Raw genomic sequence first — 27,098 nt, 5'->3', positions numbered from 1 at the left:
TCGCCCCGCTCGGGCCGGGGTCGGAGCCGGGCCGGCCCGGGCTGCCCCAGCGCGGCCCCGAGCCCACCGGGGCCCGGAGAGCGGGAGGCGCGCTGCGAGCCCGTCCGGATCTCCGCCCGTGCGAGGGCTCCCCCCACCCCTTCCTCGTTTACAAACACAGGACAAGAGGACCTGGGACTGCAAGGACCCAGGGGGAAAACAAAAATACCAAAAAAACCCAAAAAAAAAAAAAAAGGAAAAAAAAATTTTAAAAAATCCTAGCACTGCGTAATCCCCCGATGCGGGATGGCCCTGGTTATTAAATACCACAAGGCGCTTGTCACAGTTCAGCTCCTCCTGTAATGAAACACCAGGTATAGCAAGATCTTGCAGGAGAAAGGAGGATGGAGATCTCAGAAGAGGAGGATTTTTCTTGGTGGGTGGAGGGGAGGTGGGTGCCGGGGTTAACCGAGTGGCGTTCCCTGCTGACAGCAAATTGACTCCGAGGTGATTTGGTCTTTCTTTGAAATATTGACACACTTCCACTTCCAGCGTTTTGAGCTGTGCTCGCCTTTGTGGCCAGAGCAGATAAATCCGTGTGTGAGAGACACCGGGAGAGCAAGAGAGAGGGAGGGGGGAGAGACATTTAGGTCCAAGTGCCGGATTAAAAAGAATACTGTCTTTAAAGGTCAAGGGTTTGAAGGGTCAGTCTGCTCCTCTAAAAAAAACAATTAATGGGATAGAAAATTTGTCCTCTCGGTGAACTCCTGGTTGCCTTAGCAAAGGGAGCACAATGCGAGAATTTAAACAGGACGATGTAATTTTTGAGGTTATTGTAAAGACGGGAGGTATTGGACGGGGAGCAGAGGGCTCCCAGCCCGGGAGCAGCATTCTGCTCCCAACACAGGCACAAGGGGAAGAGAAGGAAGGAGAATTTACCTTAAACGATGAAAATCGGCCATGGGGTATTTTGCAGTCCGCAGTTCAATCTCCAGCAAGAGAATGTACATTTTTTTAGGAGACAGCCAAGATGCTGTGTCTTTACACATGACCACTTTTTTTTTTCCCCCAGGAAAATCCTTTGCGTCTTCACAGACTTTTCCAAGAGAATGCCTTTCAGAACCGCTGTTGAATTACAAAGAAGTATTTATTGTAGGAGGTGATTAATGATTCTCGCTAAAATTGCTATTTGCAGCGTGATTTCATTTCTCTTTACAATGGGAGCAAACCAGGTTTATACGCATAGGCTGCACACTAAAGAAATCCTGCGCTGCCAGTTAATATGTTTCAGCTGGAATTTTGCTCAGTTGTGCTAATTTTGGCTCTAAACACATTAAGGGATTCTTAAGCAATAAACCAAATGAAGAGTTACACATTTGCTGATAGTAGTTACCTGACATGGAGCTATATTTTTTCCCCCATTGTAAGGAGACAACTGGCGACTCAGAATTTAGTAAACAGTAATATGTGAGCAGAAGTGTGCTTTCCAGGCCTGCTCCTTGGTCAGGTATGGGGACAGCCGTGTTTGCTGAGGGTGTTCACAGCTGCCACCTCCCTGATGCTGAGCGTGTTCTGCCAGTGGAATGTTACATTTTTCTCTGGGATGGTACATATTCCATGGCTAGGCAGGGATGTTGGCACAACCTTTGGGGCCTGCTGCTACCTCAGCCAGGGATGAGGATGCCCCCTGGTCCTGGTGGCCCCACTTAGGTGAATTCCAAGAATCCATCTTGTATGTATTTGAATGAGTAAATAAATAACTATTGGCCTTCAGGTCTTCCTTGGAAGATTTAGTAGCACTTGAGCTCCTTTCCAAGACTTTTCCTACCCAGCTCAGTGCTACACCGTGTTGTGAAAGCCCCAAGCAGGGCTCTCTGTTAGCAGCTCTGCCTTGCCTGAGCTCCTTAGCTGCCTGGAAGCAGGAAGATGCACAGCCTGAGCTGGAACCAGCTGAATCCCATTTTGCCACAGTAGTTGTGACAATCTCGGTCAAAAAAGGTTCATGAGTTCTGTGCAAATTCATGTGTCTACCAAGGCTTTCTCAACACATTTTGAAGTAATCTTAAAACAAAAACAAAACAAAAGAAAAAATGAAATAGAAACAGAAAAGGCAGCTTAAAAAGAAATTTTAGGTTACCGTTCATGTATTCCCCTTAAGCAGTGTTATCCAGCTAAGAAATCATAATCAGGCGAAAATGAATGAATAAACCACGACTGGCTAAAGATTTAAAGTGTTATCACGGCATGGGAGCTTATTGGCTCCCAGAAGAAGCACAGTTTCTCTTGTCAGGCAGCTTAAAACAGTCTCACGGCCAGCGGTGGAGTGAGACTCATTCTGTCTAAGCCAGCTAAAGAGAGCACCACTCACCTATACAATGAAGCAAGACCTTTCCTCGTCCTGCAACTCAATTTTTCCCAGCCAGGCAAGTAGGAGTCAGGAGGTTTTCCACCACATTTAAAATAACCATTACCTTATTGACAAAATGAATCCAAGTCAAAACAATGCATTAAACTGTTGTTTTCCATTCCTGATGCCAACAGCGGCCAAGCACAAGGTGGATGAAACAGCACGTAGTGGACTTGTGTTTCAAGCGTTTAATTCTTTTGTACAGAATAATCTTTATTACTAGCATTTGGCACTGTTATACATTACACCAAAAATCCACAAATTGTACATGGACCCAAACTATTTAGACGGTGCCAAATATGAAGACAGCAACAGCCTTTATAGCAATATTTCTTTAAATAAATGCAATAGGGAATGTGGAGAAAAACTAATAGATCACAGCTACTGAGGGGGCTACACTTAAAACCAGTTAAGTTACCTTTGATACATAAAACATTTTCCTTTAGACAGCGTAAGGGGACTTTTTCATAAGTCTTTAACCTCTTGTGGACATGTTCATTCTCCCATGTTGGTCTGTGTGTGTATACGTGCCTGTGCACCACCACACACACAAGCACGCACAGAGAAATCCATGAACACACCACAGAACAGCGCTATTCAAGTCAATGCCTTACACAAGTGTCTCACGAGCTCTTTGCTTTGTTTTAAACGTTTTTTTTTTATTTTTTAACGTGTTCCCTAAAGAAAAAAAAAAAAAAAAAAAAAGAGTCCGTCTTAGGTACAGAGAATTCGTCCATGACAGCATCCATCCCTCTCTTACACCGAGGGCAAGAGAGTGTTTCCATAAATAGAAAAAAATGATGGGCATGGAACCATTATCTATATACAATGTAGACAATCGTCCGGGTTTTGGTTTAAACATGTGCCCGTTCTTGGACACGTCTCGTCTTCCTTTTCTGCTCCTGTTTTGTTTAACACAGTTTGGTCCAAAAGGCCAGCCTCCACCTCGAGGCAGCTTGAAAACCCCAATAGATAGGTATATATATATATATATATTAAAAAAACCAACAACAACAACGACAAAAAAAAAAGCCAACCAAACAAAAAAAGACCAAAAAGACTAAAACCAAAAACCGTATTTATAGCGCAGCTGCGTTGGGTGTAGCCCCATCGAGCGGATGGGGGTGGCCCTGTGTCTGTGCTTTGGACTGCTGGCTCAGTGTGGACTGGTTTGAGGAGCGCATCTTTGTGTTAGGCAGTTTATGGTCTTTCTTCCACTTCATGCGCCTGTTCTGGAACCAGATTTTGACCTGGCGCTCGGAGAGGCAGAGGGTGTGCGCGATCTCGATGCGTCGCCTTCTGGTCAGGTAGCGGTTGAAGTGAAACTCCTTCTCCAGCTCCAGGACCTGCTGTCTGGTGTAGGCTGTGCGAGACCTCTTGGGCTCCCCTCCGTTGTAATTGGGATTGACTGAAACGTGCACACACAGGCACACACATACACACGCGGAGAGGAAAGAAGGAGAGGGGAAGGGATGGAACATAATCATTATATAATAACTTGACACCGGGTTCACATAAGATACATAAACGGCAAGAAAAATTGTTTCCCAGCCTATCGACAGTGGGGACAATCGAGGAGCAATAAAAAATGGTGATGGGCATTTGGGTTAGAAGAAAAGCTTCAAAGACACATGGCCCAGAGCCACTGCAGGGCAATTAAATTTATGGGGGCTATAATTACTGCCCTAACAGTTTGGCGTCTCGTAAATCTTTTGATAAAGGACCCCGGATACAAAAGGTTTCTCACTTTTTTCTTTTTTTTTTTCTTTTTTTTTTCCTTGATTTTTTTTTCTTTCTTTCATTTTTTTTTTTTCTTTACTATTAGGAAACGCGGAGGGAGAAGGAGGGGAAAAAAAAAAGCCACACACGCAACGACCCATCCCGGTCCCGGGAGCACCCTCCCCCCTTCCCTCCTCTGCAGGCGCATCCCCACCTCCCCCTGGCAAGGGCAACTCACCCGTGCTCACATGGATCTTCTTCATCCAGGGGTAGACCACCGGCTCCTTCCCCTTCAGCCCGGGCAGGCTCTTGTCGGGCAGCAGCGCACAGGCGGGCCCGGTGCCGGCCCCGGCGGCGGGGGCTGCTTCGCAGCGGCGCTGCAGGGCATGGCCTGGGAGCAGGGGCTGGGGCGGGCCGGGGTGGCCCTTGGCGGGCGGCTGCTCGGGGCCCGGGGCGGCGCTGCCGGCGCTGCTGTAGCTGTAGGGCGCCTGGGGGTAGGAGGGTGCCTGCGCGGGGTAGAGCGCCTCGGGAGGCGGCCCCGGCGGCCCCGGCGGCGCGGCGGGAGCCTGGTAGCCCGGTTCCCGGCGCGGCCGCGGGAAGTACTCGGGCAGCGCCGGGCCCGGGTGCGCGGCGTGCAGGTGCGGCGGCGGCGGCGGCGGCGGCGGGGCGTGCGGGTGCGAGTGGTGCGGGTGGTAGCTGGCGGAGCTGCCGGCGCTGCCGCTGTGCTGCGTGTATTCCTCGCAGGGAGGGAATTTGGGCTCGATGTAGTTGGAGTTTATCAAAAACGAACTCATGGTCATTAATTTGTGAAGTGCAAAAATACTAATTTTTCTCGCGTTGTCGTTTTTCTGGGCTCGGCGAGGCCCCTCCCCTTCCCCCCCCCCTTCCCCGCTGCACTCCCCTCCCTTCCTCTCTTCCCACCCCTGGAGCGCCTACAACACACACAAACACACACCCGCGCACACACACACCCGCACCCCCCGCCGCCCCGCCACCACCTGACCGCCAGCGCCAATTACCGCGCGGGGCCGCGGACCCCGGATCAGGAAATGGAAGAGGGACGAGCGGCCGCAGGGCAGCTCCGCGCCCGCGGACCCTTCGCGGGGACCGCGCCTCCCCCACGGGCGGCGGCCGGCTGGAGAGGGAGCCCCGCGTCCGCTGCTCAGCAGCATCCCCGGCTCCTCCCGCCCGCCGGCCCGGGCCGAGTCCAGCAGTCGCGGTGTCAAGCGAGATAAAACTAATCCGGCTTTGACAGCCTCCCACCCACCCCGCCCGCCCCAGCACTTTTTGTGTCTTCGTTCTCCCGTGGGAGAGTGTAGGAAGCAGGGCGAGGAAGCGGAGCGCAGCCCAGCTGCGTGATCCAGAGGGAGGCAGGCATTGCACAAGGCGTTGCACAACCCTTTCGAGCAAGCCCATCTCCAAGCGCCGGGGCTGCGCGCAGGCAGAGGGCGGCAGCGGCTGTCGGGCACAGGCCACCGGCCGCCCTCAGGCTCTGTCCCCAGCGTCCCGCCGCTGCGGACCGCGGGCGGCCGCGGGCTCCAGGGACAGCCTTTTGCCCCTTTGAAGCTGGGCTAATTGAAGGAAAAGTTAGAACGAAGGTCGCGGGGAGGCCGAGGAGAGTCCTTGAGGGGCTAGCGGGGTGTGAGGCACAGAGAGAGCCTGAAAATAACGGGGAACAGAGGGGGAAGGGAGAGGGGAAGATGGACACGACGATATCAAACACTTCCTACCGGCGATTACAGGGCTCACTGCGAGCATCCCTCCCCACGGAGCAGAGCTTTCTGAACTACGAATTTAAGCCTGTTGGTTTGGTGTGTCTCGTTTGGGGTTTATTTTTTATTTTTCACCTGCATAAGAAATCACTAGCGCCTTCGCAGCAGTAGCTCGCAAACCCTGGTGTAGGAGGGAGAGGGCACTCGGGCACTTCTACGCTGCTAAAACTGAGACTGTTAACGGTATTTGCAGCTCAGGGGGAAACGAGGCAACCGCCCTGACCTTAGGTAATTGAAATTTGATGGTTAAACTAATTACGCTCTTATTCTAAGGGGAAAAAAAATACTTATTGAACGTCAGCTAGTGTGCCACATTTGGAGTAGGCGCGAACTTTTTCAGATTATTTTTTAATCTGTACAGGAAAGAATATAAACGGATAGAAATATTTACCACACCCTTAGAGAATATAATTGCTGAGTGGCTAAATCTCATCTACTGGTATGGGAAAATACTTCTAATATATCAAGCGAAAATATGATACAGTTTAGGTCTTGCCTTCCTAAAGATATTACACTAACAGTTACCCTGGTTTAAATTCAGATTATTGTCTTTTGCAGTTTAATAGATAATGGATACATGCAATAAAATTCTATTTGAATATATATTCTATCTAACAAGACACACAGCGTATCGATTTATATTTTATCCACAGACACATAGGCACGCACATTGCATGCGGCTTGTAATATGTTAGAACATTTCCAGCACTTGGGTATACTGGGGTACTTATCTAAACAATCACTCATTTCCTCCTACTATCGAATGTCTAATTTGTAAAGAGAGTTAAAACACATTTACTTACTCATTTCCAACAGCACATCTATGGAACTCTAACTAGCGTAATAGATAAGTTTCTCTATTTACTCTGCGTGGAGAGGAAATGCGGTTACACACACGCGGTTACACACAGAGACAGCCGCAACTGCTCAACAGCACACATTTGATAGAAAAGGGGAGATTGTTTTATTTATATTCCAAACAACAAAACAACAGCAAACCCATTTCCTAAAAGAAAAAAAAAAGCTCCTATCTGCATGACTGTTAAAAATAAAAGATCACCGAAGTCCACCACGAAAGCATTTTCCCGGTATAAAGAGATACATGCACACACAGAGACGCATACATACAAATACCTGCCGGCTAGCACCAGATGAATTACACTGGGGTATCGTAAATATTATCCTCGGCATAAGTCCTGAGGCTCTGTGGCCGGAGCACTACGGCGGGCGGCCGTGTTCCCACGCCACAGTAAAACACAACGAGAAGTGCTGTCTCGCTTTGTAAGATCAGCGCTATATTGGGAGAGTTGAGCGGGCTCTGCTTCATATTATTTACTGTGATTAGATCTCAAAGTTTCACCGTGCCCTTTGCTACAGCAGGGCTCTGGCGCTTGGTTGGAGAGAGAAGGACTCAGTTTTGTATACGAGTGTAAATCTGCAAGGTGACCTGAGCTGCCCAGCTCAAGTCTGGCTTTTTCGTGTGGTTCTCTTAGTCTGTGAAGATGTGCTGAGGCAGGACCTCCAAAAGGCCTGTTCCGTGTCTTTCTGGTTTTGTTATCATAAACAAGAACCCAGCCAAGACCACCAAGTGTTATCTTGCACACGGCCATTTCGACGTTTTACTGCAAGATTTATGGCTGTAATAAACAATCTCAAACCCTTTTTTCCCCCAGTACTTCCCTTTAACAAACTTGTACCATCACCCTAAGTTCTCAAAGAAAGAAAAGGATAGGATAAAATAGGCCAGTTCCCTTATTTTTTCCAGAAGGACTAAAGGCTCGATTTCACTGGAGAAGGAGACTTCAATCAATTAATAAAGAAGCGAGTTTCCTGGCCGAGGCTGGCCGAGAATGGGATGGGGAAGCACTGGAATTAAGTTGAGAGGGAGAAAGTAAATTTTCATGCACCAAGAAGAAGCAACTCAATACATACCGAAAGAGGGGGAAAAGGGGATCCCTCTTTTTCTTGTGAAACAGGCAAGCATTCCTGTTACCCTCCACATACGCAGCTAAAACGTAATTACCACGAAAGAGAAAAGAATAATAACAACAGCAATAATAATAATAATGATAGTAGTAGAATAATAATAATAATAATAATAATAATAATAATAATAATAATAATAATAATAATAATAATAATAATAATAATAATAATAATAATTCAAGTCAACCTCTTGCCGTGCCGGGCATCCTCCACCGAGAGCGGTAGGAGGAGGAAGAATCGCACTAGCAGCCTGGTTTGACTTTGATTTGAACCATTTTGAATATATTTAGTCCCAGCTTTCCCCTCTTGAATGCGAGGCTGTCCCAAGTTTCAAAGTGACCGAAAAGTGACACCGTGTGCATTTTGTTTCTTATTAATCTTACACATTGACAGTCTTTGTTAAATAACAAGGCGTGCCCTTCACCAGGCGACATTTTCATATTTGTTAGACGCGGTGACCTGAAGTTCACCTCGGCCTTGGACTTAGTTTTTCTAAAAGGTCTATAACAGTGTCTTTTAGATAGCAGGGTGCTTTGCCCAGGTCACTTCTTCTAAGGGAAAAATAAGAAAAAAATCGAGGGAAAATGTAAACGTTATGGAATGTATCGACTGTATTCCTTTCTTTGTTCCTGGGAATGATACAGCCCCGAGGCTGCTCCTGCCTCCGCGGATGAGAGCGTCCTTCCCGATGGGCGCTGCCGGGGCAATGTTGGCATTTTTGCCCCAAGTTCAGCATTTGATAAAAGCGGTGGCTTCCCTGGCACTGGGGCTCCTCTTAACAACGGGATGGTTGGCGGGGTTTGCTCACTCTGTCCTGGTGCGCTTAAATAAACACACGTAAAATGTGATTTGTGCCCGGATTTTAAATGAATGGTCTTTTGAGCAGACCTTCCACGCCAGAGAGCAGCGTGCTGAATGCAGAGAGTGAAAGGACAGAGAGAGTTCGTCTCAAATTATTAACTGTCCTGTTCTAGCCTGTTGGCTTTTTTTTTTTTTTTTTTTTTTTTTTGGGAGGGGGAGACAATTTAAACAATAATTGAAAAGAGTCAATATTTATGTAAGTCGCGGTTTCAACTTATTTGAAATTATTCTCAATGATAATTTTATTCTAAACCAGGTTTAAACTATGGAATTCGGACCACTAATTGTTTTAGTGAGGAAGTAAATGGATTTCTGTCACCTACTCTTGAGTAAGCCGGTTATAGTAACAGCTTTCATTCTGGGTATATCAAAGACGCATTGTTATTCTTGGAAACAATCCGCCTGCTATTCTCTAACAAAATAGATATTTGGCTACGGTTTTTAGCTTGTTATCAGGCTTCACTCTTACACCAAATAAATAGTCTGGATGTGAAAGGTTATATACTATCTCCAGAGCGGGCAGGCTCCCTAAACGTGCAGTGCCAGGGCTCGCTACAAGTGAGCAGCAGCAACAACTTGTGAACAGCGTCTACACGCCGAGCAAACACTTGCATTACACACTTTCCAGGCTTCAGCAGGTACTTTAGGCACAATCTCCGATAATCACTTTGGCTAATCTGATATCTAACCTCTCGCGTACTTGTTCCCAAGATACAGCGCTCGCCTGCCACGATCCAGCTGTGTCTCTGGCAAATAATTCACGCGTACCAGTTACACAGAGGCCGGTGTAGGCTGCTGCCTTGGGGGTGGAAAGGCAGCAATGCATGGTTGGGGGTGAGGTGCGCTCTTTCTCGGATTTCCTTGTCGCACTGTCCCCTCCTCCACACCTTTCAGGTCTGATTATGGCTATATTCGAATATCCTTTCCCTCTTCCACCGACCCCTCAGCCTTAAAATTTCAAGCTGAATCCCGTCTGCGATGATGTCCTCCAAAATGAAGTTGTTTGAGCAATATTGGCTAGTTGTCCCTGCAGACACGTCTAACCAAGAAGCTAAGGCTTTCACTCAGAGGCGGCACTGGGAACAAAAAAATCCCAGCAATGTGGGAATCTCTCCGCGCTAAGAAATTCCACTAAACTTTTTCTTGGAAGGGTGAAGAGGGGTGGGTGGCAAGAGGAAAAACAACCCGTTCTACTCCAAATTTCGCTGGGAACTGCCGCCTCGGGTAATTCCAGAAGCCTGTGAGAACCCTCCAAATCACGGAGAGGTGCCGGGCTCCAGCTTCTCCGTAATATTTTCCATGGGTATCGCAACACGGCTTCACCGCTCCGCATTTTAAACGAGCTCCTTCGGACCAAACATATAGCCCGTATTATCTCCGGCATGTCCTGTTTAAGCACAGTTTAGCGGTCGCTACAGAAATGAGAGCAAAAACAAAGACGCGGCTAGGATCGATACACGCGTTAATAGCTTCGCTCCTATCTTATCTTCCTGCCATTTTGCAAAGTGAGAAGGCTTAACATTAAACCTCTTAGAGCAGGTTATTATATAATAAACAAGGGTGAGGCATTTTGCTACTTGACTTTTGGAGGAGGCAACATCAGTGGCTTCTGTGGGGGTAACACGCGTGTTTACCTGCCGCGGCTGAACCCGAGATATTCAGACGCAAATGTGTCTGATAATTCAAGATGAAATACAACGTGTATTACTCTTGAAAAGAGGAATTTTCTATCCTTTCCTTGGTAATTGAGGTCATTCAGCCAGTAGGGTTCACCTGGAGTCCATACTGTGATACACACGTAACTCAAAGCTATTTTATCTTTTGTGCTGATAGTCAAGATCTCGGCTATAACATTGACATCAAACTCTGTCTGGGCGAATGACTAAGAGTGGTGCAAAACGTAAACTTTTGACCCTCAACTTTTTGACCTGCAGTTGTAACGCCCTTAACCACAAAGATATACAAAAGCTATGCAGCTTCTTTTAGGAGTAAGAGACTCGCACTGTTTGTTTCAATACTTCTGCTTGTTTCCCCCAGCTTTCTAAGGGCGCTCTTTTTTGTTGTTGCCTTTTTTTTTTCCTTCTTCTTGCTGCTGAGAAATCGGATACTTTTGCATTTTTCATTGTTTTTTTTTCTTTTCCTTAATCTCTCAGCTTTGTAAAATGCTGTTAGATCAGTTTGCACAGCCTTTCGGCAGCGTTGGAGGGAAGCCTGTTACTCAAAGGCGCTATATGGTTACAATTGCAGGTGAAATGCCGGGTAAGTTCCGGGCGTGAGGTTGGAAGGAATGGAGCGACGAGCGTTGCGGGAAAAGCTGCAGCTCTCTGCTGAAGGGTTTTAGTCATTTCTCCTTGATTTAAACATAAAGAAACAAGTCTAATTGTTTGCGAAGCCTTGTCTAGGCAAACGAGTTGACTGTGAACTTGGTCTAAAGCGAGCTCTGCTGGTGATTCCTAGGGTGTGCAGATTTATCTTTTCTGCATTTACTTAACCTGGCAGTGAACTGCACGGGCTGCCATTTATTATCCGGAGACAGACTTCACCTCAAGCAAGGACTGTTCCACAAAATTGCAATAATTACCCAATAACCTTCATAGCAAATATTATTATTGAAAAGACATTTTTTGGGGGGAGGGGATATAGAAAAGATTCCTTTTGCATGTTATAAGGCAAAATCCATGCAAATTTTACACGGTCTCTGTGTCAGATTTGAAATTGTTTGTGCGCATAGCTGCAGGAACATGTGACCAGGGTGGTCCATGAGTATTTGCCTTACAGAGAGACATTAGTGAAGATGCTTTAATTTGAAAGGGATAATATTTTCAAAGATGACCAGAAGACTGTGGGAACTGTGGTTTTCCGCTCTAGCTAGTAACCCTAGCCTCAAATCGGGAAGATTTTGAGGGCAGAAAGAGAAAGGACTAAGAAAGCCAACGACATCTTAACTTGGTCAGGAGATTTACTTGTGTCTGCATTAAATGCGTCAAATCTGTATTTACGGGGAGGGAAAACGCATTGCTCCCGTATTCAGCGTTAGAAATCGAAACCTCCTGATCCCCCCCTCATGATCAGTTCCATTCGATTTCCCATGGAGCAGATTGCAAACTCCTCTATTGTCACCTTTCCACAGATACACACTTATTACATTTAAGGAAATGGCAGAATAATAATTTCCCTCTTCTGAAATTAGGGCGTTTGCATGGTTTAGCCAGGGCTGCAGAGCTGTAATTTACGGATGACTTTCCATTGGATTGTTACACTCCTGGTTTAGAGAAAGTTAAGTCTTGCAAAGTCACCAGTTCCACACATTAAGAGAGCTGCCTAATCTTTAATTGGTTTTACACTTAGACATGAGACACTACACGCAAGTATTCCTTTCAAAGGACTAAGTAAACTGTATTTCAAATCGCAGAATGCAACTTGACATTCCTAAAATAGAAAAAATCTTGCACTTATTAATCCCCCAAACTCAGAAAAATAACGTGTGCAGATAAAACCTCTCTCCTGATTCCCAGGTATAATTTCCCATTACATTTTCCCTCGGAAAACAATTCGGACCTGGGACTATTTTCGCAGAGTTCGGCAGTCTGGGCTCGTTTGAATTTCAAATTTCAAAGCGTATTAGGAAATCTTAACGCATTTCTGTGTTTGAATAGTTTCAACTGTGATGCTTAATACGGGGCAGGACCAGAAACAGGGTGAAGTTGTCATTTCTAGCTAACTTTCTTTTGTTGCTAGTGGTTTTTGCAGTACAGGCGGGTTCATATGCTTCTGGACTTAGGGATATTTTTCTTTTTCATAGTTCTTGAACGACTGTACATTGCTTTGTGTGGGATATGGTCCAGAAGCCACATCCAAAAATGTGGAAAATACACAGTAGCAAATCTTTTCACTCTAGGCAATGAAAAATTACAACCCAGGATGATATCCAGGATCCTAAAATATTAGTCCAACGGGCATCCTTGCGTGCTTGTGTATTAGCCAGTTAATTCAAATAGCGCAGTGTTGTTGTTAAATACTGAGTAATCACGAGCTGTTTGTGTCTAGTATAATTCCCGTCTACAAGCAAAGGGTTTTCTTTGGAAAGGGACCTATATATAAATGAAGACCAAACTTTTAAGGGTTTTTCATGCCTTGCCTCAAACTATAAAATTTTATGGCATATAGTATAATACACGCCTATCATACACAACTTTCTGATATTCCTATTGATGAAAATGTGTCAACTAGAGTACTATAAAATCTCCAGCTGTTTAAGAGGAAATTATTTTCGAATGCGCATTTGGATATGCTTTTTTAAAGCCTTTCTCATTTTTTTAATATGAAATATATGCAGATGTGTTTGTTTAGTGCTGACAGGAAGGATCGACAGACACAAAGGCATCAGACTCTATTTATCTTCCGCAAGGGTTGTCTTTAAATATTAAATGTTTTTAAGACTGAGCTCTTTGGGGTGAACCTACATTAGATACTACCTTTTCTTTAAAGCTAAAGACAAATAAATTAAAAATAGGAATCAGTCAGCAATATGCAGACCTTGCAGAGGTACACAACAACCTTACCCTCCTGAAACCCTGCGCCTTTCTCCCATTTTCGCTCACAGTAGCCAAACCAGCCTAAACCACAACATTCAAATGGCATAGCAATAGCGAAATAAAACAAAGCCCATCTCTCACATCAAACCACTCCATTCTTTTGCAAACCCAACTTTATGACACATAAAAGAAAAAAATGCAATCTGCTGAACCAATGTTACTCCAAACCTGTGCAGAGAAAGAGATACCCATAGCTGGTTTGGAGAAAGAGAGAGAGAGAGAGAGAGAGAGAGAGAGAGATAGGTAATAGGCAATTCTCAGAATTCTACCATAGTCCCTGACTAGTCTGTTTATACCCCCCGAGATCACTCGCCAAAGTAACAGCTCTGAGGATAAGGATCAGGCCTTAATGTTACCCAGAGAAAGATAGAGTTCCTTTCACCCTTTCATTCAAGTCCTGGAAATTCAAAGACTGAAGTTAAATCCGGCCATAAAGTTTATTGCTGAGTAATCACACTCTAGTGAGAACAGTCCACTTAAATAAAAAGAATGTTGAAGTAAACACGCAGCTGGGGCCTACCCCACAATGGCAGCCAGCAATATAAGGCAGAAAGGGAGAGAGCAGAGCTAGGGGGATATTTACAATCTTCAATAAACCAAGCCCGTATTTCATAATTTGCAGCACTCTAATGACCTGTAGTCTCTTGTATTAATGCTACAAGTTACAGTCAATTGGTTCGCTTAAAAAAAAAAAAAAGGAAGTCACAGGAACATATATAAGTGCACACACGTACACACCCTTTATGTACATGAATACACCAATATTAGACACATATATGCATCTGAACGGCTTCACACAGAAGTACAAACTGATTTGTACATGCAGTCACACATGCACATAATTTAAATACATTTCTATTTATGCAGTTACGTATGGAACCGGGAAAAAGTTATAGCAGCGTTATAAATGCGCGTCCCCAAAACACACCACGCACTCGCAGATGTACATATACACACAGCTAAAGCTTTCTGCACAACCCAATGCAGAAAATATGTATCTAAGCACTCCAGTACAGTCTGTGCCATTTTAATACTGGCTCTGATGTGCAACATATTTCACCAATCCAAAGATTATTACCATATCATCACGCCTCCAACTCTATCATGCCTACATAAGATACTGCCCAGATAATATCAAGCCCAATCTATTTTGTTTCCCCCTTTTTTAATCGCCTGCAGTAACTACTCTTTGCTAAACAAAACCTCTCCAAACTTGGAGAGTCTATTGGAGCAAAGGAAGTAATTATCTTCTGCGGTAGTCAAAGTGATTAAAGCTAGGCCCCAAAATCCATCTCTGCCAAAGTCGCTTATTGTGGTTTACTTTGATTTGATCGTTAAAATAGAGAGCTAGCTGCTGCGAGTGAAGGGATGGGGGGAGGTATTTGCAGCACAACCTGGATCATTAGTGCTTGATCCTGCCTCTCGGGCTCGGTGGGACCGTCCTGAAAACCTCCAGGCGGAGAGGAAGGGAAAGAGAAAGAGAAAGAAAGAGAGAGGCGAGAGGCAGCGAGAGCGAGCAGGAGCCTCGGCTTCCCCACTGTACAAATAAACTTTAAGGAACTTGTGCACAAAACTTACCTTTGACTTGCAAGGAGCCATTTTTCACATAGTACTGAGAACTTGTGGTTTGGATACTTCTGTCCCTAAACCTGACAATTTGAATGGCCAGGAGGCACACGTAGCCTGCAAAAGAGTCAAATGAAGTCCAGCGTCAGTGAGATTATATGTTATGTGGTATATAATGTTGGATGTCAACTCCCCAAAACCATAAAACTTACTTTAATGGCACCACGTGACTTTTTATAGCCAGTGAGCCTATCTGTCTGTGCTATGGATGATTTTACGATCTAATTCATAGACAAAACCCTATTCATTTGGCACCCAAATGTCATATAGCCGGAACTGGGGCTTATAAAGTTTACTGTTTTATAACTTTTAAGGGAAGGCATCAATGTAACCAGTCAGTAAATGTGCAAATCTTTAGTTGCTCTTAGAAGCTCAGAAGAGTTAACCATTCAAGCTCTGATGGGGTAAGTAACATTACGTTTATAGCAAAATAATTCTAGCAAAGAAAACCAAAAATCTTTAAAGGGTGAAGAGTGGGAATGTGGCTAGAGAGGGTTACTAATAGGCGCAGAGAGCTTGGACATGGCTGTCCTAAAACATTCTTAATGAAACCACAGGAGAAATTCTAGAGCGATGCAAACACACCCTGGAGTTCGCAGCGTATTTTAACAAAGCACATGTTTTGGGGTTTGGGTTGTGGTTTGGTTTTTGGTTTGTTTTTTTTTTTTTTTGGGGGGGGGGGTTTTTTTTTTTTTTTTTTTTTTTTTTTTTAATTTTAACCATCAGCAAACAGTTAACAGTTGATTCAGCCACAAAGGGTGTTGATTGTGGTCCTGCGATGCAGTTTTCCACCTAGCGAGAAACAAGTAAGGAAGAACTTATGGTCAAACTTTCAATTAAAAATACTGGTAGCGGACAATTGCAGCATCCACCATATGCAACGTGCAGTAGGAGCCAGGTAAAATATTATAACAAACTCTGCACGGGTTAATTTTTTTTTTCTTTTTCAGAGGCAAATCAGGAAGCACAACTTCTTGCTTTGCACAAATCAGATCACAAAAACTTTACAATAGAAAGTTTATTTTTTTGTTGATTTCCAGTCAGTTTTTTTTTAAAAACAAATAATAATAATAATAATAATTAAAAAAAAAAGCTGATCACAGTTTGCTCAAACAGCCAGACTTTGACTATATTTGTAACTTTGTTCACAAAAAACATACATCACAGAAGCTGCGCTTAATAAGAGCCACTTCTAAGAGTTCGTGCAAAGAGTCATATACAAAGGCACAGCAAGGACATACTGCTTGGAATCACAGTTTTCGTCACAGATTCACTATTCACTACACGTAGGACAAGTTCAGTTGATTTCATCATTTCACCTCTACAACAGCATTAATTACACAGGAATTATATAGGTAGTTTGAATAAAAATATTTTTAACAGCTTGGAGCTATACAGACATTAACACTTGACCACACATGCACAGTTAAGCAGGTTGAGTGCAACACATAACATTTTACTAAACCGGGGGAGGGTTTCCTTTCTCTCTCTCCTTTTTTTTTTTTACTTCTTTTTTTTTCCATTTTTGTTCTTTTTTGTTTAGTTTTGTTTTGTTTTAACAGTTACTTCAAGTAACACAGCTCGCTTCTTATAAATAAGTTAAAACATCTATTATTTTTTTCAAGACAAAGCCATTCAAGACAAAGAAATGTACGATAAAAGCAGATCTACTTATACACGCGAGAGAATGGTAATAAACAGGCTCATGATTAAAAGATGAATAAGGGCGACAAGAACAGGGTTTCTTCACAGAAGTAACACAAGGAAGTTTTAGAAAGTCAACTTAGTACTGACATGAGACGACGCAGGGTCAGCTAATACTGCTCAGTACTTTTAATTGATCAAATGCTTAGGGACGGAATGCCCCTCCTGCAGCTGCCATGCTCATACTTTTCAGCTTATTATCCTTTTTCCATTTCATTCTCCTGTTTTGGAACCAGATCTTTATTTGTCTCTCTGAGAGGCAAAGAGCATGTGCTATTTCAATCCTTCTTCTGCGGGTCAGGTATCTATTGAAGTGAAATTCCTTTTCGAGCTCCAAGGTCTGATAGCGGGTGTAAGCAGTCCGAGCCCTTTTCCCTTCTGGTCCCCCTATGTTGTCTGGAAGAGAAAAGTACATGATTTAGATTCTCAGCAGCCTCTCGGAGCCTTCGTGTCTCATTGCAGCTACCAGCAGCCAGGACCGTTATTCTCAGTCCTGCTTGGTTTTGTTTCTGGTTTGGATAAACGCTCAACAAGTTTCCCCCTCCAGCCCCTCTTAGGAAAGGCTTGGGGGAGGGGGATTTGGTAGTCTCGGTAAGTTTTCGCTTGGATTTGCGATGCGATTTTTTCTAATTTAATTTTTTTTTTCAGTTTCTTTTTTTTTTTTCTTTTTAATAAGATTAGTTCTCCCCCATGCCTCCCCCAGATAAGCTGATTTGGAGGATGTCTCTGCTGATAGCTGGGTTTGCAGAGCTGAGAGAGCAAAGCTGAAGCGTGCAGCCCTTTCCCACGGCTGAGCTGGGGAAGGGCTCTGGGAGGCAGCGAGCCTCCGGCCGCTCTCCCAGCAGCGAGGGCAGGGCAGGTACCCGGGGCTGAAAGTTGCTTTGCTCCCCCGCGCCCCTCGAGCCCTCTACCCCGAGTTTGGGGCGACTCGCCCTGCCCCCTCCCCCACGGCTTCCCAGCAGTGAAAACTGCCCTTCTCGCCCTTTCCTATTCTCTTTTTAATACGTCTAAGCAAAATAAATGGGGTCAGCCGCGCCGTTCCCACTGGAAGATCCCCCATTCAGAGGAGAGCCGGGAGCAGCCTCTGCTCCCGATCTCCCTTCGGCAAGGCGCCTTCTACTCCCCCCGCCGGCGCTGGGAGCCAGGCAGGCGGTGTTTTCGGGGCCGAGAGGTTTTTTTTTGTTTTTTTGGTTTTTTCCCTTTCCGGGGGGACTCGCCCAGAGAAGGGAGCGTGCTTCCCTGCGAGCAGAGTTGTGGTGTGAGCGGAGACTGCCCGCTCTCACGCCCTCCTCTCCCCCTCTCCCCGACCTTGCTCGGCGCAGCCACCCGGTTTACATTAAATCCTCCTTTTCCTCCAGAGAAATAAAGAAAGAACAGGGTATTTGCTTTACCATGACTTATGTGCAGTTTTCGCATCCAGGGGTAGATCTGGGGCTGTGAAGGCTGGGCTGTGCTTTGGTCGGTCGGGGCACTTGCCTGCTCGCTGCTTGCTGGAGTGTCTTCCTCAGTCCCAGACGAGGTGCCAACCCCGTCTCTGCTGATGTGCGTGTTGCTGCTGGAATTGGACGAAGTGCTGGTGGAGTTGGCGAGGGAGTTTTTCACCCCGTGGTGACTCTCGCTGACAGGCGAACCGGCCACGGCGGTGCAGGGCAGAGGGTCAGGGGGAGGCGAGTGGGAAGACGTCGCGGGCTGGTTGTACCTGGGCTCTGTCGAGGCAGAGGTGGTGTTGGCCGGGTAACTGCGGGGTCTCTCATTGGCACCAAAGTGAGTGGAAGCAGAGCGCCCGACGCTGAGGTCCATGCCATTGTAGCCGTATCCGTACCTGCCGGAGTGCATGCTGGCGGAGTCCCTGTATTGCTCGCTCACCGAGCTGTGATCTCCATAATTATGTAACTGGTAGTCCGGGCCATTTGGATAGCGACCGCAAAATGAGTTTACAAAATAAGAGCTCATTTGTTTTTTGATATGTGTGCTTGATTTGTGGCTCTTGGTCGTTTTGTGCGTCTATAGCACCCTTGCACAATTTATGATGAATTATGGAAATGACTGGGACATGTACTTGGTTCCCTCCTACGTAGGCACCCAAATATGGGGTACGGCTTCACATCACGTGCTTTTGTTGTCCAGTCGTAAATCCTGCCTGATGACCTCTAGAGGTAAACTCGTGCACTGGTGGGGGAGCTGGGAGGGCGCGGGCGGCCCGGGGCGCGCCTCCCGTGCGCGCCGCCGCCGCCGCCGCCCGCCCGTCNCGCCGGCAGCGGCACCGGCGGCGAGGCTGCGGGGCCGGCGGGCATCGCTCCTGCCAGCCGGCCGCCGGGGAGCCGGGCGGGCAGGGAGCGCTCCGCTTTGTGCCTGCCTTCTCCTCCGTGCCGGGCTCTTTTACACCGGTGCTCAAATCCCACACGATCCGTTCTCGGATGCTGGCGAGGCTTATGTCCCTTCTACATATATATATACATAGATATATAATTTCCCCCACACTTATCCCCGTGCCGGAGCTTTCGGGAGGCAGCCGGGTCGTGCCGATGTGAAATGGCAGATATCTATTAAAGATGAATATCGGGCAGCGTTTTTTCCAACTAGGGGGTCAGATTCCAGGCGACTTTACGGCTGCTGTTATTTCATCGCCTCTCGGAGATAAAAAAATCCTCTAAATGCGGTGGTAGCCATTTTGCATTATATTCTCCAGATTTGGCTTTTAAAACATTTAGAGTGGTAGTCCAAATTGCGCTGCCTTCCAAACAAAAGAGCCTCGATGCGTATACAAGTGCATTTGTACACAGCTTCACATACACGCAATGTAATATAGAGCTATAACGTATATATTAATCAATATTTTTTCTGCGCTTATTTTACTTTTACAAATCTCGAAGTGGGAGCATTTTATGGCAGCTATTTTTCTTCAAAGTATCAATTTATTTTTTTTCCAGTGCTAAGTAATGCGAATGTGAATTAAGATACCGCAGAAGCAGGAAAGAAAATCCCCAAGTTAATAAGACCTTTTCTTCAAATAAGAAAGAGAGGAAGGAAGGAAGGAAATAAGGAAGGAAGGAAGAAAGAAAGAGAGAGAGAAAGAAAGAGAGATAAAAGGAAAAAAGATCGATCTAAGCTCACGAAGCCCCAAGAAATGTAGTCCATAATTCAAAGCCCCTTCAGTGCAGAGCTGAGCTCACCAAAACCTTAGCGTAAGCTCAACGGGAACCACAGAAAATTGCCCGCTTCAAAACCTCTTCCCTCGCTTCCCCTGAAGTTTAACGCCGAGTTTTTACTTTAATACTATAGTGCAGACTAAGCAGTTTAGCGGCTTTAAAAAAAAAAATCTCCCTGCAATTCATCTTCGCTTTAACTGAAAGTTTATACACAGGGATTTATACAATGTTTTTTAAAAGAAATTTTCTTCCATGTGCTCTTTAAATATCCTATACATAGCTAAAACTTTTTTTTCCCTTGCGGATCATAAACTCCCAAACATAGAATAACGAGATGGCCCGCCGTAACGGGAGCTAGCAAAAACATAAACCAAATATTTTCTAAAATCTCTTGTCTTTCTACAATATAAGCATTTCTAATTAAAAAAAAAAAAAAGATAAAAAATAATTTGCTTATCTTTTCTCACACAAGCACACCAGGGACACCCACCCACTCACCCATTTGAGATGCTAATGTCAAACATTTAAAATTCTGGGCCAATTCGCTAATGCTTTAACCGACGCCATATACGCTTTAGGAAGGTGGTTACATACATACATGCCTGTAGCTCGAAAGCTGGGGCTTCCACATATATTAGAGTAAGTCACAGATGATTGCAAATATACATCTTTTAACCAAGCCTTTTGGGGATTAATAGACTGTGACAAACCTATAGGATTTCAGTAGCAGAAGGAACACAAGGTAAATAATAATAATAGTAGTAGTAAGCGCTAAGGAAAGGCCTGGTAGCGTTTATTAAACGTGGTTCTACTCCCCTGACTTTTCCTCTGTTTCTTCGCTGCTGGGCTGTGTGGAATTTATGAATTTGTTTTCCTTTTTCCATTTCATCCGCCTGTTTTGAAACCATATTTTAATCTGGCGTTCAGTAAGGCAGAGAGCGTTTGCAATCTCAATACGTCGTCTTCGGGTTAAGTATCTGTTAAAATGAAATTCCTTCTCTAACTCTAGCGTTTGGTATCTGGTGTAAGTTTGCCTCCCTCGTCTCCCATGTGTTCCATATACTGTACCTGTAGAAGTAAAGACAAAACGATCGCATTGGACAGGGCCCAGTGATTTCAGACCAGAAAGAGCGATTATATTCTGCCTCCTTTTGCAGGCACAATCACGGGGAGTGGGGGAAGCTGCTCTGGTTTCCTGGAGGCTCTTTTTTTTTTTTTTTTTAATTCTCTCTTTTCCTTTTCTCCTGCCTGACGAGCTGTAAATGCAGATGTGCGGTGTGCTTACGGTGGCGGGGTAAGTGGGGTACAAAGAGGCTTTAAGGCGGACCCAGGGAAGGTGCAGGAGGTAGCACGGGGCGAGTGGCGGGGCAGAGGCTGCTCTGTGCGCACACACAGGCACAGGCACACGTGTGCTACCCGGGAAGCCCCACGCATGTTCTGTGCGTGTGTGTGTGCACGCACATGCGGCTGTGTTGACACAAACACACAGCCATTGCCATGGCTGGGACTGCAGAAGGTCTCTAAGTATAATTATAGACATCAGCTAAAGATCATAGGAGAGCGTTTTGCCATTTGCTCCGGAATTTATTGCTCTTGAATGCAAAGCAGCATCGGAATGGTCTTGCTAAAAGTTTAATTTTCAAAGAAAGGAGTGAGACCTACCCTGCAGCAAACACAAACTCGGGAGGATGGGAGAAAAGGCGAGTCATTAGCAAACACTTGAAGTAAACGTTTAAATTTGGGATTGTAAAAAATAAATGTCACCCCAGTACAACCCTCCCACTCCACCCCCACCCCCCATTCCCCCAGCACCACTCCTGTACAGAATAGTTCAATTATGCGAAGTTCACTCCTAAGCCTGGAAAAATTCGCGATGCCATGGAAGTGCGCCCACGGCCCCAGAAACGTGCTCTCAATATCCAATACTCACAGGCTAATGAGCTGGGGGAGGGGGGCGAGGAGGAATGTACCACAAATGCTTTGGATCCTCACTACAGAGGGCATATTCCATGCATCGCTCTCTGACAATGAAGAAGCAGAGCAGAGGCTTTGGGATGGCTTTAAGAGAGTGATAAAAGTGCTTTGTTCCTTTTTAATTTTTTTTCCCTACTTTCCAAGGATTCCCCTGTAACTTTCACCAGTAAACCTACATACTGGGATCTTGGCCGCCATTCCCTGGGTGCCAACGTGCCAGGTCTAAACCTGCGAAGGTTTCATGTTACATATTGCCCTGCAGGAACCATGTTTCTCCAGCAATCTGGACTTTATCTAGCCAAAAAAAAAAAAAAAAAAAAAAAAAAAAAAAGAAACTTTTCCTTTTCCTCCCCTCTCCGCCCTTGGCTGCACCGAGATGCCTTACCAGCGCAGGAGTTCATCCGCTGCATCCAGGGGTAAACAGGGCTCGTGTACTTCCGGTCGGTGCCTTCGTCATTTATAATTTTGGCTTGGCCGCCGCTGGTTTTGTACTGTTGATCGGGAGAAAAGTGCAGGTAGTCCCCGGGCCCCCTCTGTTTGCCACTGCCGGAAGGAGAGGCGCTACTAATGTCCTTGTCCGAATAAAAACAAGAGGCTCCGTACTCATAGGAAGCCCGACTGCAAGCAATGACGGTGTTGGACTGTTGGTAGAAACAAGGTGAGGTGTAAGTCTTGTCCTGCAGGCTGCTTGCCCCGTACGAAGCCGGAAAATGCCTGAGAGCATCATAGCCCGCCGGGTACAGGGGGATCTGCCCGAGGAAGGAGTCCTGGCCCCCGGGCAGGCTCCCCGGGAAAGTGGGATTCACAAAATAGGAACTCATTTGCTCTCCCCCTCTCCCGGACCGTGATTTGTTGTGTATTAGTACATCTGGCGATAACTATTAGGAGTCATCGAAGTGGTTTGTTTCTGGATGGCCGAGCGCCAAAAGCGACAGCAGAAAATAGGAGCAGCTGACGGCGGGGCGGCCAATGGGAGCGCGCGCGGCGCCCGCTCCCCCGGGGCCGCCGCCACCGCGCCGCCAAGTTACCGGCAGCCCCGGCCGCGCCGCGCAGCCCGCGGGACCGGCCGCGCCCCCCCGCGGCACCGCCCCCACGCGGGACAACGGCCCCGCGATGACAACAACAGCAGCAGCCGCGGCAGCAGCAGCGATAATTCCCGGCAGCGCGGGCGGTGCGAGAGCGGGCAGCGGGGACACCCCACCCCCGGCCGCCGAGGGGTGGGTAGGGGGGCGCCCCTAAAAGTTGGAGGCCCCGCGGCCAGCGAGTCGCGCAACCCCGTGGGAAGGGTGGGCGAACCGCCCCCGGCTCCCCGGCGGAGGGAAGGAGGAGGGAGGGAGGGAGGGAAGGAGACGGCGGCGGAGGATGCTGCGAAGGGAAACTTTGGAGCCGAGGGAGCACGTGAAAGGGGGAGCGGAGCGCCGCGCAGCGCGGGGGGCGAGGGGAGCGCCCGGCCCCTCTCTATTTTGCCGACGCGATGCCACAACTGCATCCAAGAATTTTTAAAAGCTATTCTAAAACGTATTTATTTATCCATTCAGTCGAAAATTGCCCCTCCACTAAGGCTTCCCTTCGGAGCTCAGGGAGCCCGCCCCAGCGCCGAATCCAGCTTTTGTGAGAGAGGCTAACGCGTCCTGCAGTGGAAGAGGTCTCGTATCTTAATGAACATCCCCCATAATTAGGAGGTTGGGACGGTGGCCTTCTGGGGAGTGGGATTTTTGGTTTGCACCAAGTGCCCGAGGAGGCCTCGGGAAGCGCCGCCTGGGCTCCAGGAGCCCCCCGGCAGCCCAGATGAAGTTCCATGTGTCTCTTCTCCCCAAGTCTACCCTCCTCCCGCCAGAGTAGAGCCGAGGGTATCAAACATTCAAATTCAAAAACGAGCCAGTAGAACTATTCCTAATTAATACGACCCCACTAATGAGTCAGCAGAAGCCAATCGGTTTCGTTGTTGCTCCGAATAATTTGATTAAACGTGGATTTGTGTCTTTAAGAGGGGAAGAACAATACCCGAAACAAACATTTCCACCTTCATTTTTCAATATGGCAGTTACCCCATAGCGGAAATATAATTCTTGGCCCAGGGCTCGGACAGTAACTGTTCTGATGAAATTCGCTGATGCGGGTTTAATTCAGCCGTAACCCTGCAGTTCCTGCAGATAACATGAGGCTGTTCATTCCAATATGTGTTTACTCATAATCCGTGCCCATTACAACAGATTGAATGGACTAATTTTAAACGCGCTCTGTCACGTAAAGTGACATTCGTACGAGCAGCGCTTCCTAAAGCAGCTTTCAAAGGAGAGTTTTGTTGTTGTTGGGAGACTATTTGTCTCATTTCCGGGGGCAGATTACGATACCTATAAAACAGTAGTGAGTTAAAACATCGCTCCACAATAGTTTGTATTGTTTGCAGTCTCAGCTGGACTTTCACATTCAGATGTTGATTGCCTTCGGGTTTTTTTTCAACTTCCTTAACCTCTTCAGCCCAGCTAATCAACAAACACACCTGGCAGAATTACAACCCACTAGCTGCATGCTTTGAGAGGTCATTTCAGAAACATGTATTTCCTGAAAAGCAGATTTCTCCGGAAAAATAAGGGGTTTTTTACTCTGTGAGAATAGAGTTTAAAAAGGAGGAAACACCAGCAAGCAAGCACTCATACACAGCATGCTAAACGCGAAAAGTCTTTTAAAAGAACATATTTTTTCGCCAGTTTAAGTCAGAACGAAAACACACCATGAAAAAAAGAATACTCGGGACAAACAAACCGCACCGGCCTTACTTCCAAAAAGTTGTGGGCAGACGATCTTTTGTTTGAATCCATCACACAAAGACCAAAACAAAATTTAAAATAAAAATCTCTCCAGGCTTAGTTATATTTACATTTTCTAGCATGGGTTAGAGTCTGATTTTTTTTTCCCCCTCCATTTCTTTTTGTTTCTTTCTCGTTTTTCAAGTTACTGTTTGCGTCCAAACCAAGTTGTGAAAGCCCGACGGCAGGCAGCGAAAATATTTATTCGCCGATCCCGTAACACGAAAAGGGATGAAATCTGCACATTTGCCTGACTGGGTCGTGTTCGAGTAGTTACAGTGACAGCCAAGCAATCTGCACCGCAATCTCTGCTTCAGTCACATTCAGGCGTCCTTTCCGCTCCTCCCCCTACCCCAGAAAAACCCGAATCACAATAATCTGCTGCCCCCCAAGTCTGCCGAAGAAATGTCCGGCCTGGACACATTTCACAGCAGTTTTCCTTCACCATTCCCGCCCCCACTCTGGAAAGCAGAAAGAAAGCCAGCCGCTGCGTTTTGCCACCGCAACAAAGTCACACTTGGCGATACCTGTGTATTTCACAGCCCGTTTATTTGTTTTCGTAATTCCACGCACCCCCAGCACCTCCTGCACAGCACATTTCGCCTTCCTCCTCCCGCCGCAAACGCGTCCGCGACCCCAGCCACTTTCGGATACAGGTGCGGGAGTAGTTACCCTCTTAAGCTTAAAAGCCTCCTTCTCTTCGTATATAAAACCACTTTCAAATCATTCTCGTGCTCGCCAGCGTCATCAAAACCAACCTTTAACTAATAGCTCCTAATCCAAACAGTTTGGGCAAGGCGGACCGTTGTTTAGACTGGCGGGGTACAGAGAGCCTGGCCGGGGGGGCGCGGGCGGCTCCTCCCCAGCCGGCTCCCACCGTGGTAACTTGCAGTTGACACACACCGAGGTAGAATCGGAGGGCAAGGGGAGTGGGCAGAGCCGGTCCTGCCGGAATATTTTGCCCTGGGGCGAGCTCCGATACTCCCACAGAAAAAGATAGGCCGCAATTTTTTTATAGATTTTTTTTCCTCTTGGTCTTTTATTTGGGCTCCCCCGAGCAGCGCAGGCTGGCTGCTGTTCCAGGGGCTGCGGGGGCCGCTCCGCTCGGCGCCCGCCTCCGCCATCCCGCCACGCCGTGGCAGCACTGAGCACCCGCGACCCGCAATAAATAATCGGCGCTCACTGCAGCTCCAGTCCGGCGGATACCGCAATGCAATGCAAATGCAGTGCTTTATCAGCCCGGCGGCACAGGCACAGCCGGGGCCGCCGTTTAAAGCCCTCCGAGCCGCTCTTTCGCCGTGAGGAGGCGGGAGCGGAGCCGGGCGGCGGCGGCGGGTCCCGGGGCCGCCGTGCGCGGGTGCTCGCTGCCCCCCGCCGGCGCACCCCGCGGGGCTCCGGCCCGCCGGCCGCCGCTCCCCCGCCCCAGCGCCGCACCGTAACAGTCACAACAAGGAGAGAAAGGGGGGGAAAGCTCCGTCTCCGGCGCTGAAACGGGTTCAGCCGCCGCCAAGCCCGCTCCGCGCAGCCGAGGCGCGCCAGCCGCCAAGCGCCGGCAGCGGACCCGCTGCGGGGCAAGGGATTTGTGCAGGCAGCGCTTGATCTCATAGAGAAAACCTGAGACACACTCGCGCCGTTTCCCCCCATCTAGAAAGAACCTCCCGGACATGGCAGAGAAGCTAGGAGACATTGTGCTGTTTGGTTGTTTTTTTTTGTTGTTTGTTTGTTTTTTTGTTTTGGTTTGGTTTTTTTAATATAAAAAAATAAATCACATCTCAATTTCATCAACCGCAAATGAAATTTAAGCTAATGAGCTAATGCTGCGAATTAGTATTAAAAAATATTTGGGGATATCACTTTTTTTTTCCCCTGGTGCTGGGGAAAAAAAAAAATCCCCTCCACTGATGCTGTAAAACTGAATTATTAGAAAATAACCTGAACGTCACAACATACCCCTGCCAAATGCAAAAAGAAATCAACTTCGAGAAAAAAAAAAATCCACCGTTTCCTTGCTAAATCACAGAAAATAAACATTTTATTTAGGCATATTTTTGCATGCACTGCCTAAGTTAAAATCAACTGAGCTGCAGCCATCTCTATTTTTGGCCGGTAACATTTCCATTTGGTTTAATTGCACATGTCTAATATTTAAACGTATTAAACCATTTTTCCCTGCTTACAGTAGTGTCATATACATTTCTCACCTTTTAGGTTCTGGCTCACAGGAGCCCCTGCGACTTTGACAGCTGTCGCTTTGGCTGCACAGGAGACGAATCGCCCTCCTTTTGGTGCCAGAAGAAGCAGGAAATTAGCCAGGTTGCAAGTTGAAAATCTGCCACGCCAGTGCTTTGAATCCAATATGCCACACCTTCCAGCGGGGGAACTGGAAATTGCCATCCCGGATCTGTGTTCTAGGCGGCTGCTTATGCCGAACCTCAGCACACTTTGTTCACTATTGCCTTACAAAGAACAAATGAAATGGGGATTGAAAGCCAGAGAGATCCGAAGCAGGACAGAGC

The 27,098-nt window shown here is 46.8% G+C and overlaps 4 protein-coding genes across 7 annotated transcripts in view; all 4 read right to left on the bottom strand.

Annotated features, from left to right (window-relative positions):
- The window catches only part of HOXA3 (homeobox A3), a 33,116-nt gene extending 18,012 nt beyond the window's left edge, over positions 1–15,104 (bottom strand). Inside the window, exons 1-2 of the mRNA XM_039704208.1 lie at positions 14,898–15,104; positions 919–1,104 (exon numbers count right to left, since the gene is read on the bottom strand). The gene's annotated coding sequence lies outside the window, so the exon portion shown is untranslated. The remainder of the gene's footprint in view (positions 1–918; positions 1,105–14,897) is intronic.
- HOXA4 (homeobox A4) lies at positions 3,029–26,921 on the bottom strand. Of its 4 annotated transcripts, XM_039704253.1 has the most exons (4): positions 26,784–26,921; positions 14,898–15,002; positions 4,344–10,136; positions 3,029–3,794 (listed from the first exon to the last, which is right to left on the bottom strand). In XM_039704253.1, exons 3-4 carry the CDS (start codon positions 4,903–4,905, stop codon positions 3,466–3,468), a joined length of 891 nt encoding a protein of 296 aa, XP_039560187.1. In that variant the 5' UTR covers positions 4,906–10,136; positions 14,898–15,002; positions 26,784–26,921; the 3' UTR covers positions 3,029–3,465. The 4 variants fall into 4 exon arrangements, with proteins under 4 accessions (XP_039560187.1, XP_039560174.1, XP_039560181.1 ...); XM_039704240.1 differs by having other exon boundaries at positions 4,344–15,002; XM_039704247.1 differs by lacking the exon at positions 26,784–26,921 and adding an exon at positions 22,158–22,253 and having other exon boundaries at positions 4,344–15,002.
- Positions 15,628–18,837, bottom strand: HOXA5 (homeobox A5). Its single transcript, XM_039704268.1, has 2 exons — positions 18,041–18,837; positions 15,628–17,045 (listed from the first exon to the last, which is right to left on the bottom strand). The coding sequence occupies exons 1-2, from the start codon at positions 18,600–18,602 to the stop codon at positions 16,795–16,797; spliced, it is 813 nt and encodes a 270-aa protein (XP_039560202.1). The 5' UTR covers positions 18,603–18,837; the 3' UTR covers positions 15,628–16,794.
- HOXA6 (homeobox A6) lies at positions 18,922–22,697 on the bottom strand. The gene is made up of 2 exons (XM_039704282.1): positions 22,158–22,697; positions 18,922–20,866 (listed from the first exon to the last, which is right to left on the bottom strand). The coding sequence occupies exons 1-2, from the start codon at positions 22,591–22,593 to the stop codon at positions 20,607–20,609; spliced, it is 696 nt and encodes a 231-aa protein (XP_039560216.1). The 5' UTR covers positions 22,594–22,697; the 3' UTR covers positions 18,922–20,606.
- Positions 26,922–27,098: the final 177 nt, after the last annotated feature.

Source organism: Passer montanus, unplaced genomic scaffold (genome assembly GCF_014805655.1).
Source record: "Passer montanus isolate IOZ18808 unplaced genomic scaffold, ASM1480565v1 scaffold10, whole genome shotgun sequence".
In the NCBI taxonomy this organism is placed as follows: Eukaryota; Metazoa; Chordata; class Aves; order Passeriformes; family Passeridae; genus Passer; species Passer montanus.
This window is presented reverse-complemented; position numbering and strand designations above follow the sequence as displayed.